The sequence below is a fragment of the Coregonus lavaretus genome (assembly GCF_964263955.1).
Source record: "Coregonus lavaretus genome assembly, chromosome: 15".
NCBI lineage: Eukaryota > Metazoa > Chordata > Actinopteri > Salmoniformes > Salmonidae > Coregonus > Coregonus lavaretus.
The window spans coordinates 28,893,098-28,906,242 of NC_140002.1; the positions used below are offsets into that span (position 1 = coordinate 28,893,098).

Consider the following 13,145-nt stretch of genomic DNA (forward strand, 5'->3'; position numbering starts at 1 on the left):
ACAAAACAATAGGACGTTTTGAGTGAGGTGACCAGGTAGAATGTACAGCTTGCACCAGTGTGACCAACAAAAAACATAACTTGCACAGCCAATTCAAAAGGTCGCAAAATACAACTATATGGTCGCAGTCTGGAGCCCTGGAATTGCATTAATACAATCGTGCATTAATACAATAGTGCACTACATAGGGAATAGGGTGCCATTTGAGACGCAATCCCGCCTGGTATTACAGCACCTCTCAGGGCAGGCACTGTAATCTGGTTTACCTGCTACTCCAGATGGGAAGGCCAACATTTGCTCTAGAGGAGAAAAGCCACTTTCTGGGCAGAACCGTCACTGGGTCAGCATAGTACTTCCACGTCAGAGAGATCATCAGCACAGCCTGGAAGAGACAGAGGGAGGGAGGACGTCACTCTCTGCCACTTGCTGCCATTGGACTGTGCATCTGTCCGTCATCATCCATAGTCCCACATCTCTATTAAATATTTGCATAGTTTCCTATTGCAAGATTGTGAAATAAGCTACTATGAAAATATACCAATTAATTTTAATTATATATATTTTAGAGTTTATACTCCATATATTTCAGGTTTACATCACTTACCTGCAGAATTTAGTACACTGTGTTGACGACGTATTTGACTTTGGCCTGCTGACCATTTCTGGACTTAACTGGGGGAAGAGAGGAAAATACAAACTTCAGGCAACAAACTGAGCTGATCGTGGACTATAGGAAAAGGAGGGCTGAACAGGCCCCCATTAACATCGACAGGGCTGAAGTGGAGCGGGTCGAGAGTTTCAAGTTCCTTGGTGTCCACATCACCAACGAACTATCATGGTCCAAACACACCTAGACAGTTGTGAAGAGGGCACTACAACACCTTTTCCCCCTCAGAAGACTGAAAAGATTTGGGATGGGTCCCCAGATCCTCAAAAGGTTATATAGCTGCACCATCGAGAGCATCCTGACCGGTTACATCACTGCCTGGTATGGCAACTGCTCGGCATCTGACCGTAAGGTGCTACAAAGGGTAGTGCGTACGGCCCAGTACATCACTGGGGCCAAGATTCCTGACATCCAGGACCTACAGTTGAAGTCGGAAGTTTACATACACTTAGGCTGGAGTCATTAAAACTTGTTTTTCAACCACTCCACAAATTTCTTGTTAACAAACTATAGTTTTGGCAAGTCGGTTAGGACATCTACTTTGTGCATGACACAAGTCATTTTTCCAACAATTGTTTACAGACAGATTATTTCACTTATAATTCACTGTATCACAATTCCAGTGGGTCAGGAGTGTACATACACTTTATTGACTGTGCCTTTAAACAGCTTGGAAAATTCCAGACTTTATGGCTTTAGAAGCTTCTGATAGGCTAATTGACATCATTAGAGTCAATTGGAGGTGTACCTGTGGATGTATTTCAAGACCTACCTTCAAACTCAGTGCCTCTTTGCTTGACATCATGGGAAAATCAAAAGGAATCAGCCAAGACCTCAGAAAAAAAATTGTAGACCTCCACAAATCTGGTTCATCCTTGGGAGCAATTTCCAAACGCCTGAAGGTACCACATTCATCTGTACAAACAATAGTATGCAAGTATAAACACCATGGGACTACGCAGCCGTCAGACCGCTCAGGAAGGAGATGCGTTTTGTCTCCTAGAGATTAACGTACTTTGTTTAGAAAAGTGTAAATCAATCCCAGAACAACGGCAAAGGACCTTGTGAAGATGCTGAAGGAAACAGGTACAAAAGTATCTATAACCACAGTAAAACGAGTCCTATATCGACATAACCTGAAAGGTCGCTCATTAAGGAAGAAGCCACTGCTCCAAAACTGCCATAAAAAAGCCAGACTACGGTTTGCAACTGCACATGGGGACAAAGATCGTAGTTTTTGGAGAAATGTCCTCTGGTCTGATTAAACAAAAATAGAACTGTTTGGCCATAATGAACATCGTCATGTTTGGAGGAAAAAGGGGGTTGCTTGCAAGCCAAACAACACCATCCCAACCGTGAAGCACGGGGGTGGCAGCATCATGCTGTGGGGGTGCTTTGCTGCAGGAGGGGCTGGTGCACTTCACAAAATAGATGCCATCATGAGGAAGGACAATTATGTGGATATATTTAAGCAATATCTCAAGACATCAGTCAGGAAGTTAAAGCTTGGTCGCAAATGGGTCTTCCAAATGGACAATGACCCCAAGCATACTTCCAAAGTTGTGGCAAAATGGCTTAAGGACAACAAAGTCAAGGTATTGGAGTGGCCATCACAAAGAACTGACCTCAATCCTATAGAACATTTGTGGGCAGAACTGAAAAAGCATGTGCAAGCAAGGAGGCCTACAAACCTGACTCAGTTACACCAGCTCTGTCAGGAGGAACGGGCCAAAATTCACCCAACTTATTGTGGGAAGCTTGTAGAAGGCTACCCAAAATGTTTCACCTAAGTTAAACAATGTAAAGGCAATGCTACCAAATACTAATTGAGTGTATGTAAACTTCTGACCCACTGGGAATGTGATGAAAGAAATAAAAGCTGAAATAAATCACTCTCTACTATTATTCTGACATTTCACATTCTTAAAATAAAGTGGTGATCCTAACTGACCTAAAACAGGGAATTTTTACTAGGATTAAATGTCAAGAATTGTGAAAAACTGAGTTTAAATGTATTTGGCTAAGGTGTATGTAAACTTCCGACTTTATGCATATTATCTATGCATAGTCACTTTACAAATTACCTCGACTAACCTGTACCCCTGCACATTGACTCAGTACTGGTACCCCCTGTATATAGCCTCGTTATTGTTATGTAATTTTGTGTTACTTTTAGATTGTATTTTTTTACTTTAGTTTATTTAGTAAATATTTTCTGAACTCTATTTCTTGAACTGCAATGTTGGTTAAGGGCTTGTAAGTAAGCATTTCGCGGTAAGGTCTACACCTGTTGTATTCGGTGCATGTGACAAATAAAATTTGATTTATATTTTAAACTGATAACAGAGTGTGGTTTCCGACACAGAGACAATGTATCACAGTGGGACTGTAAGGCCAACAGGTGAGACTGTATGACAGCTGGTTAGAAGGGGTGGAGACGTCAGCAGAAGTGTTGCCCCTCCTCAAAGAAGCTTTGGTCAAGCCACAGGAAGTGTCTCATGTCAAGGTCACCTTTCCCTTCCTTCATCCGCCTCAAGCTCTAGCCTCAGGATTATGGGAGAGTTCTAATTTAAAACCCTCCATGTATTCATACTGGTCGCTGCATTTCATCACAATGAATTTAAGGACGCTAACACCCTAAAGATATGAAAACTTCTCCATAAAATTATTTCACTGTGCCATTGTCCTCGGGTTTCACATTTGAAATGATAGAAGTGGTAGAGTTATCTTTTACTCCAGGGAAAACAGGAATATTCAGCTAATACAGCACATTCTTCCCTTAAAATAAATGTGTATGAGTGTAGTACCTACAAGTATATATTAGTTCCATTCTGACAAAATAACGGCCCTGTATTTGGTCACCACTGGTCCGTGGAAGTGGTGTGCTGCTAAATGGCACGTTCTTGAAAGGGAGCCCCTTTCCTTCCTCTGTTACTGTCAGGGACTCAAGAGATTGAGCGGGAAAATGAGAAAACGGAGAGAGGGCAAGAGATGTCCGATGGCAACAGGCTGCAGCTGTGACAGAGGCCCCCCAAGTCAACACTCAGAGCGGTTATCTGAAACCCACCTGTCCACCACTCCCTCTCACCCGTTTGTTTTTTTCTTATTTTTCTTCCCCGCCTCCCTTTTTAACATACATGTACAGAGTCCCCTATAGAGAGATGGAGCAAATTGTGCAGTAAAGAGTTTTCCCGCCTTCTAAACCAGCTAAGAGAAAGGAGGGAAACAATGGGTGAAATTAACAAGGCCATACCTCCACCATGTCTCATTATACTAATAGTGTTATGGTAAATATTCTATAGGCTACATTTAATTTTACAAAAATCTCTAGAAGTTAAGGGAACAATGCAAAGTTGTATGTGTGGACTGTAGATGAAAAAAATATATTGGTTATGGTTATGAGGCCTTTTCATGTGACATCTCTAGAACAGAGATGGGCAACTGGCGGCCCGCTTGTAGGCCCGCAGATCAATGAACCAAAACGAAAAAATAACAAAACAATTAGGAGAGGGAAGCAAGCAAGACTTTTACACATCAGCAGTTTTTCCCTCTTGTTATGTCAGTCACTGACAGTCATTCAATTAGCCCATGTCAGCAAAACATTTTTTGATTGGTAAGTTAGTCTAGCGGCCAGCGATCTAAAATAAAAAACCTGGTCTTGCTTTGTCATTATGGGGTATTGTGTGTAGATTGAGGAGAAAAAATAATAAATCAATTTTAGAATAATTCTGTAACGTAACAAAATGTGGAAAAAGTCAAGGGGTCTGAATACTTTCCGAATGCACTGTAAGTTATTTTCAAAGAGATGGCTAACAACAGCAAGTGCGCTGCAATAAAAAACACAGTTCCACTCACCAGATTATCATTTGAAACTTAACTTCTTGTTAAAAGTTATTCTTGAAAAGGGAGAAGCTAACAAAATAATACTGAATACATGTAAATAAGGTATTTCTGCAAAAAAAAATAAAAAAAATTGCTTTGTCATTATGGGCTATTGTGTGTAGATTGATGAGGGAAAAATTTATTTCATAAATTTTAGAATAAGGCTGTAACGTAACAAAATGTGGAAAAGGGGAAAGGGTCTGAATACTTTCCGAATGTGCTGTAGGTAAGAGGTAGGAGCAACCGAATGTCATTTTTGGTGAGTTTGGACATTTAGAAGCGAATGTGAATGAGAGACATTGTGCAAATAAACAGTCCTGGCTCTGGAGCAGCATGTGTACACGCTGTGTCTGTGTGGAGTCTGGAGTCGTTAGGGCAACAGGCCTGCCTGCTCTGCTCAGAGAAGATGGGGGAGGAGTAGACGGGCCGAGAACGGAGAGGAGAAAGGATGCAAGGAAATCAAAAAGATAGCAGTGGCAGTTGTACAGAGCACGCATCCAAACGGCTTTGACTTCTCAAACACGGCAGAAGGCTTACACAATATGATACCCCATCACCTTATTAATTCAGCCACTTCCTTAGATAACTTGCAAGTTAAACATAGGGGTCGCGTTAACGCAGAATTCTTAGTTTTTCACTCAGGAACAAAAGATGAAATGCATAAGAAATATCTTACTGCGTCTTGTAAACACAGATCTGAAATGCTTCGTATTGAAATTTTTGGTCAGCATCAGACTCATTTTGTGTTTCAGTTGCACTTCTCCAGAATTCACAAATGGCATTATAATCAGCAGACAGCACTCTGACTGATGTGTAGCTACTTTTCTCTGGTACTTTTCTCAATGTAGCCAGCCTACTTTTCTCTGGTAAAATGCAAGATTAACTTTGAGAAAAAAGTTAGGACATGTAGCTGGCTACATTCTTTCTATGATAAACAGAAATATGGCCATGTATAGTTTTTGCAAAAAATACCTTGCTTTTTCATTGTACTTGTGTGGATGGCAGCCAAATAGTGTTGCACTTCTGTTGTTATCTGATGAAAATGAATGTATTTTCTGTGAAGGAAAACTATAGTTGCAGGTCCCTGATCACTCTATTGAAGAAAAAAAAAATATATACACAGTTGGACCTGCTCCCGCTTTGTGCTATTTACAAACAAACATGACTGGATCAACTGTTCTGGGGAACTATGGTAAACTTAAAATGAAGAATGCAATCTGCTTTATCTTCTAACATATTGCACAAGTTGACTGCAGGTATTTACTTAAAAAGTAGCTAAACTTCAAATAAATAGTTAACGGTATTGAAAAACCATCCCGTAGCTATTTCCAAATACCCCGGTATACGGTATACCGTCCTAGCTGTATAAAATGCTCTCTTTTCTAAAAGGATGGTTGCATATCCGTCGGCCTGTCAAAAGTTCAACACATCTGAACTTTCTGTCCGTGAAAATTGATGGAAATTGTATGGATATGAACGCATTATCTTTGCTAAGGACCCTGGGACTAAACACCTCCCTCTGCAACTCGATCCTGGACTTCCTGACGGGCCGCCCCCAGGTGGTAAGGGTAGGCAACAACATCTGCCACACTGATCCTCAACACTGGGGCCCCTCAGGGGTGCGTGCTTAGTCCCCTCCTGTACTCCCTGTTCACCCACGACTGCATGGCCAAACAACTCCAACACCATCATTAAGTTTGCTGACAACACAACATTGTTAGGCCTGATCACCGACAACGATGAGACAGCCTATAGGGAGGAGGTCAGAGACCTGGCAGTGTGGTGCCAGGACAACAACCTCTCCCTCAATGTGAGTAAGACAAAGGAGCTGATTGTGGCCTACAGGAAAAGGCGGGCCGAACAGGCCCCCATTAACATTGGCTGTAGTGGAGCGGATCAAGAGTTTCAAGTTCCTTGGTGTCCACATCACCAACAAACTATCATGGTCCAAACACACCAAGACAGTCGTGAAGAGGGCACGACAACACCTTTTCCCCCTCAGAAGACTGAAAAGATTTGGTATGGGTCCCCAGATCCTCAAAAAGTTATACAGCTGCACCATCGAGAGCATCCTGACTGGTTGCATCACCACCTGGTATGGCAACTGCTCGGCATCAGACCATAAGGCGCCACAGAGGGTAGTGCGTACGGCCAAGTACATTACTAGGGCCAAGATTCCTGCCATCCAGGACCTATATACTAGGCGGTGTCAGAGGAAGGCCCAAAAAATTGTCAAAGACTCCAGTTACCCAAGTCATAGACTGTTCTCTCTGCTACCGCACGGCAAGCAGTACCGGAGCGCCAAGTCTAGGACCAAAAGGCTCCTTAACAGCTTCTACCTCCAAGCCATAAGACTGCTGAACAATTAATCAAATGGCCAACCGGACTATTTAAATTGACACCTCCCCCCTCCCTTTGTTTTTACACTGCAGCTACTCGCTGTTTATTATCTATGCATAGGCACTTTACCCCTACCTACATGTACAAATTACCTCGACTAACCCGTACCCCCACAAATTGACTCGGTACCGGTACCCCCTGTATATAGCCTAGTTATTGTTGTTTTATTTTTTTTATTTTTTACATTAGTTTATTTAGTCAATATTTTCTTAACTCTTTCTTGAACTGCATTGTTGGTTAAGGGCTTGTAAGTAAGCATTTAACGGTAAGATCTACACCTGTTGTATTCAGCGCATGTGACAAATACATTTGATTTGACTGTCAACGTACGACTCCCATTGAGAAAGCATTGGAAATCATGGATACTGATCAAATCAACAGGCCAGTCTGGCCTCGCCCTAACAGTGAACTGTGCAGTAAGGTATCATCACAGGGCATTATGTTATCAAGCTGCAGGTTGCTAGCACAAAATAAGTAAAGGAATTTGCACTGATCCATGGCAGATTAAGTGGGATTAATGCATTTTCTCCTGTTAATGATTTGATGGCAACATACTTGTACATGGACAGTATTCTATTGGCTACTGTGGCGTACTATGTGGTTAACACGGGATTTGGTGTTTGTGGATCTGAGAAGATTTAAATTATTATACTTATGGAGAAATCACTTTGTCATAGCACTAAACCCTTGAGATATGCACAGCAGACTCTGCTTGTCCATCCATTCCACATGTGATGTAGTTTACCAGATTTCTGTGTACAACACTGAACAAAAATATAAACGCAACATGTAAAGTGTTGGTCCCATGTTTCATGAGCTGAAATAAAAGATCCCAGACATTTTCCATACGCACAAAAAGCTTATTTCTCTAAAATCCCTGTTAGTGGGCATTTCTCCTTCGCCAAGACAATTCATCCACCTGACAGGTGTGGCATATCAAGAAGTTGATTAAACGGTATGATCATTACACAGGTGCACCTTGTGCTGGGGACAATAAAAGGCCACTCTAAAAATGTGCAGTTTTGTTATACAATGCAGTTGGCATGCTGACTGCAGGAATGTCCACCAGAGCTGTTGGCATAGAACTAATTGTTAATTTCTCTACCATAAGCCACCTCGAACGTCGTTTTAGAGAATTTGGTAGTACGTCCAACCGGCCTCACAACCGCATACCATATGTATGGAGTTGTGTGGGCGAGCAGTTTGCTGATGTCAACGTTGTGAACAGAGTGCCCCATGGTGGCGATGGGTTTATAGTATGGGCAGGCAATTACGGACAACTAACACAATTGGATTTTATCGATGGCAATTTGAATGCTCAAAAATACCCATAACGAAATCCTGAGGCCCATTTTTTTAAAGGTATCTGTGACCAACAGATGCATATCTGTATTCCCAGTCATGGGCCCAGTGTAGCTCAGTTGGTAGAGCATGGCGCTTGCAACACCAGGGTTGTGGGTTCGATTCCCACGGGGGGTCAGTATGAAGAACAAAAATGGGGGGAAAGATTAATGCACTCACTAACTATAAATCGCTCTGGATAAGAGCGTCTGTTAAATGACTAAAATGTAAAATCCATAGATTAGGGCCTAATAATGTATTTAAATTGACTGATTTCCTCATATGAACTGTAACTCGGTAAAATCAATGAAATTGTTGCGTTTATATTTTTGTTCAGTATACCCAAATCTGCCATTTAACCTTATATCACGGATATGTCTTATTTTTAGCCTGCAACGTTTATGGTGCTAAAAAGAGCCAGGAAGGATCGAGTCAAATAAGGTTGAAGAGCAGATGACAGTTTTGGAGAGGGAGATCAACTCAAGCCTCACCATCAACAGCAATTAAATGTTGGCGGGTCTTTGTCAATCTCTCCCAGTAGGAGAACGAACATCATGTCCCTGTGCTATAATGTACCAGAGAAACATGTCGACACAACTTCAGAGTTTGAATACAGCTTTACCGGTAAACCGGTAAACCTGGCCTACAATTTGTAAACGATACCGCTTTAATGACATACTCACATAAGAGGAAATTGACGGTAACAACCTTTTGACGAGGTTGCAGCAGCAGCCAGACGTACTCGGTCGCCATTTTCCTTGGATTTACAATAGCCGTCGCTAGGGAAGCACACCCCCTCTCTTTCTACACGGTGCAGGGTATCTTTACTGAATATTTTGTGTTTTTGCCTAGTGAAGTTGGCCAGTTTTCTTTATTTTTCTAAAATACATGAATCAAACTAATGCATTGTTGGTAGCCTAATATTCTGATAATAAGGGGTATTGTGTGTAAAGTTAAGGAATATCAATATGTGGAGCTTGGCGTTTTAACATTTTGCCATAAAGGGTATATGGGCAAAACAACATGGAGAGGATAAAAACAGAAATGTGTCATGGTTCCCCACCCCCTGATCGCTGCTCATCTAAAGACAAATAAATATAGATCTGATTGGCATGTAAAGTTATCCACACAGGTATCTCGCTATGATTTGAAACTGTGTTGACGACTCCTAAAGCCAATCAATGGCTACCAGGGGCGGAGAGTAGCTTGTCCGTCAGATTGATGCTATAATGAATTGAATAGGGAGGGAGGGGGAGAATCCAATCCGGTTTGAGCTAGTTTTTGTTCCAATGGAACATTAAGGTCTTGCTACGGTGTAATAGAACGTAGTGTTTGAATCTTATACCAACATACAGTATTTTTCTTGCTCCATTTTGGAACAGTTCCCTCTTTATTTTAACAAATACGCAAAACAGCCATGCCTAAAAGGAGCAAAGTAAGTAGAATGTTTTATTGGTTGTATATATCCTTTGATAGATAAAAACACAATTGCATGAAATGCATTTATTTTTTTACGTAAAATGTAGCTGCATATCCATGTTTTGTTCCGCTCCGTTGCAACATTGTTGCACTGCTGTGTTCAGTCAGGAGTTTAAAATGTATCGGTCTGTTTTGATTTGGGAAGTGGCGGGTTTTCTAGTATTTCACGCTGTGATTTTACTCTTCGAAATGTAGGACTGGTTAAATGTTTGGTGCTTAATATTTACCGTATCAGATCAATTTTAAATTGGGGTTTTGTCACGTTTTCATGGTGGTTGTTTACAAATACATTACATTTACCTATAGCCAGACAAAGAGGTGTAGGTCGCTAGCTACGTCGTAAGATGGCGAATCTGCAGAAATAAAGTTGGTGACACATATTTTTACTAGGCAAAGACTATCGTACAAATAACACTTAATTTAGATTATATTGCATTTACCATTTTATTTAAATACTGTATCATTAAAATATAACTTAATTGTTGGTAGCAAAATGCTCAACGCACGGAGGGCGTTATGCACATGCAGAAGCCTGCTTCTAGGGCGCTTTGAAAAGGGCACGAAGTCTTGTGTCATGGCTGCCCTTGTGAGCAAGTCGAACTGACGACGTTTTTATTACTTTGCAATATAAAACTTAGTAGTTACAGGACGTAAAATGCGTTTAAGTGCACAAATGCAACATGCTGCATCGTTAAAATGTTTGGTTTAATTACATGTCCTTGTGCCCTTTTGTTGGCTCGTGCCAATTCTGGGTTATGCAATGGCGATTCGTCGACATCACAGAGCCGCTCTTGTTGCTGGGGATTCTAGTAGATTCTGTAACCATTTGGAGAATCGCTGAGGATCTCGGAAAATTCGAATGAATGGCGGGAACGCATAGTAGACTGTCTGGTCGGAGGAGAGGACACAGTCATGTTGCCTGGCAAATCCCATGTATCACTGGTGAATGAATGCGTAGGGAGGAGGCGGAGTCGGTATTCCCCTCCTCTCCATAGAGATCACAGGCAGCATGGTATAATCATAGGCAACTAAGGCAATGGGAACATGATCTGAGGAAGTTGACACTATTATCCGTTTATTAGGTAGTTCGTGGGTGATGTAAGTGGAACAAATAAGCAGCTATATCGACACTGTGACACATAACACGCTGCAATGCTTTTCTTTGCCTCCCTACGCCTATTTTGGATTACATAATTCCCCTAATACTCGTGGCATTTAAACTGCCCCTCCCCCAGTAAAACCCACCTATCACGGTTGCCATGCTGAGCTGTCACTAACATTCTATATCATTATTATAGGCAAACGCTGATGCTGAGGCAGCAGAGGTGAGTGATAAACATCTTACTCAAATATAATTTGTTGTATTTAATCAAGGCGATCGCTGGTTGTAAAGATTTAAATGTTCAAAATACAATTCCATTGTTCTGCCACCAGGGGTCAGCAGCAACCCATGTTAAACGTTGCTCCCATTTGATGATTCAATAATTTTGTATTTTCTTTTGAAATATTTTGCAGCCTAAAAGGAGATCTGAGAGATTGGTAAATGTGAGTATTACACACCTTTGACACATTAATTGAAGATGCACCCAAAAACAGAATTTCAGCTAAGAATCACAATCAATCTTTCATTGCAGAAACCCGCAATTGCAAAGGCAGAGCCCAAGCCAAAGGTGAGGAAGCACTGACATTTAAAATGTAAATGTAATAGTAAATGAATTGCAATTAAGGACTTACGGTGTCTTGTCCCATTAAACATATTTATTTACAGAAGGAGAAGGCAGCACCTAAGCCCAAGAAAGCTAAAGAGGTGAAGAAGGCAGAGCCTGAGGAGAAGGAGGTGCCCTCAGAGAATGGAGAAGCCAAAGCTGAGGAAGAAGTAAGGGGCTGATGGGATATGTAGGCATTTCCTCATACAAAGACAAGAAAAAAAAACTATCCATTTGATGTGTATGACCTTATACTGTTAAATGTAAAATATTGAATGTAAATTAAGAGCTCTCAAAACTATTGCAACTGTTTTATTCCGTTATGTTTGAATTTTAGGCACCAGAAGAAGAACCTGAACAGAAAGAGGAGGAAGAAGAGGCAGCCGAATAACATCTCTCAAACCACATCTTTTATCAGTGCTCCCTGTACCTCTTTTTCTTGTACAATTCAGGGGTATATTTTTATCGACTATTTTCTAAATGCAGGTTTTTTAGTAGTTTGACTGTAGAAACACATTTTTTTATGAAACAAAAAATACATTTGGAGATGGGGATTTCATCGCATCCCACGTTTTTACATCTCCGGAACAATTACGGTCATTGTAAATGTCAACGGTTTTTATTTTCGATATGGGGAAGGGGTGGGAATGGGACAGGTTGCTGCACCAAGAACATGCAAGCACGTCGTTTACAGGATCCGGTCAAAACAACAGAGCTTGCCTGAGAGACTTACATTCCATAGGCTATATGAGGGACGCTATATGTAACCTGCATTGTGTGGTGGGGATGAATTACTCAAGGGGGAACACATTGTTGTATTGTTTATAATGAGGAAAACATTTAGAATGTTTAAGCTTTGTTCCATATGTTAACTCTTGTACTCATTATGTTTTTTCTTTACCATTCTGCTTAATAAACCTATTCCCTAGTACTAGAGTTCCCATCAGGCCTGTGCGTTCGGTGTAATTGGTTTTGTCTCTGTTCTGTGATAGCGTTGCAATAAAATTGTATAGCTGCTGTTAAAAGGGGTTTCAACTTTATATATGCAGTGTGTAATGGTACATTGTGGATGGTAAAAATGGAATTGTGTTGTTAGCCAAGCTAAAGACGTACATAAGTGTGAAACATACTGACGGTTATGGTTCCTTGGATGCTGAGAAACTGTACATCCACTTGAGCTGTCAAATACACAAACCAGCAGTAGCAATATTCATGTGGGTTTTAGGTATCAAGTACTAGTGTACAGTTCTTTTATTCTTTGTTTATAGATGTATCTGTGTAATGATTGGTATAAACAAACCAATAAAAATTTGGTTGTAATTGTTTTTTCTCTGTGTGATGGAAATAGACAATGATGTGTGAATCCAAATAATAATGTAAAAACTAGACATTATTTCAGATGCTAGTTGATAGTTCTGATTGACCACAAATACATAACGCTGTAGCTAAAGAATTCCAGTTCTGAGACTGACATGGCAACAGCTAGTATCTGTCCTTTACATGAAAAAAGGTTATTAGACTCCTGTCAAACTCATTCCATGGGCACATTGTCTGCAGGTTTTCACTCTGCACTTTTACTTGATTGATCAATTAAGGTGACTGATTAGTAAGGAACTCCATTCTTATTGGTCAACAAAAGATTTACTGTCTCCTGTCAAATTGACTGGGGC

At 40.9% G+C, this 13,145-nt stretch overlaps 1 protein-coding gene and 1 long non-coding RNA gene across 3 annotated transcripts in view; one reads left to right on the forward strand and one right to left on the reverse strand.

Annotated features, from left to right (window-relative positions):
* The window catches only part of LOC311142748, a 49,383-nt gene extending 40,322 nt beyond the window's left edge, over positions 1 to 9,061 (reverse strand). For both annotated transcript variants that reach the window (XR_014614376.1, XR_014614377.1), the window contains exons 1-3: positions 8,974 to 9,061; positions 605 to 672; positions 267 to 382 (exon numbers count right to left, since the gene is read on the reverse strand). This is a non-coding gene — a long non-coding RNA (uncharacterized lncRNA). The remainder of the gene's footprint in view (positions 1 to 266; positions 383 to 604; positions 673 to 8,973) is intronic.
* LOC311142747 (uncharacterized protein) lies at positions 8,847 to 12,800 on the forward strand. The gene is made up of 6 exons (XM_084178413.1): positions 8,847 to 9,725; positions 11,068 to 11,094; positions 11,285 to 11,314; positions 11,404 to 11,439; positions 11,538 to 11,645; positions 11,813 to 12,800. Exons 1-6 carry the CDS (start codon positions 9,708 to 9,710, stop codon positions 11,864 to 11,866), a joined length of 273 nt encoding a protein of 90 aa, XP_084034539.1. The 5' UTR covers positions 8,847 to 9,707; the 3' UTR covers positions 11,867 to 12,800.
* Positions 12,801 to 13,145: the final 345 nt, after the last annotated feature.

Coding starts and splice junctions, on each gene's coding strand:
- LOC311142747 (XM_084178413.1), top strand. Junction 11,095..11,284: donor CTGATGCTGAGGCAGCAGAG/GTGAGTGATAAA, acceptor AATATTTTGCAG/CCTAAAAGGAGATCTGAGAG. Junction 11,440..11,537: donor AGGCAGAGCCCAAGCCAAAG/GTGAGGAAGCAC, acceptor ATTTATTTACAG/AAGGAGAAGGCAGCACCTAA.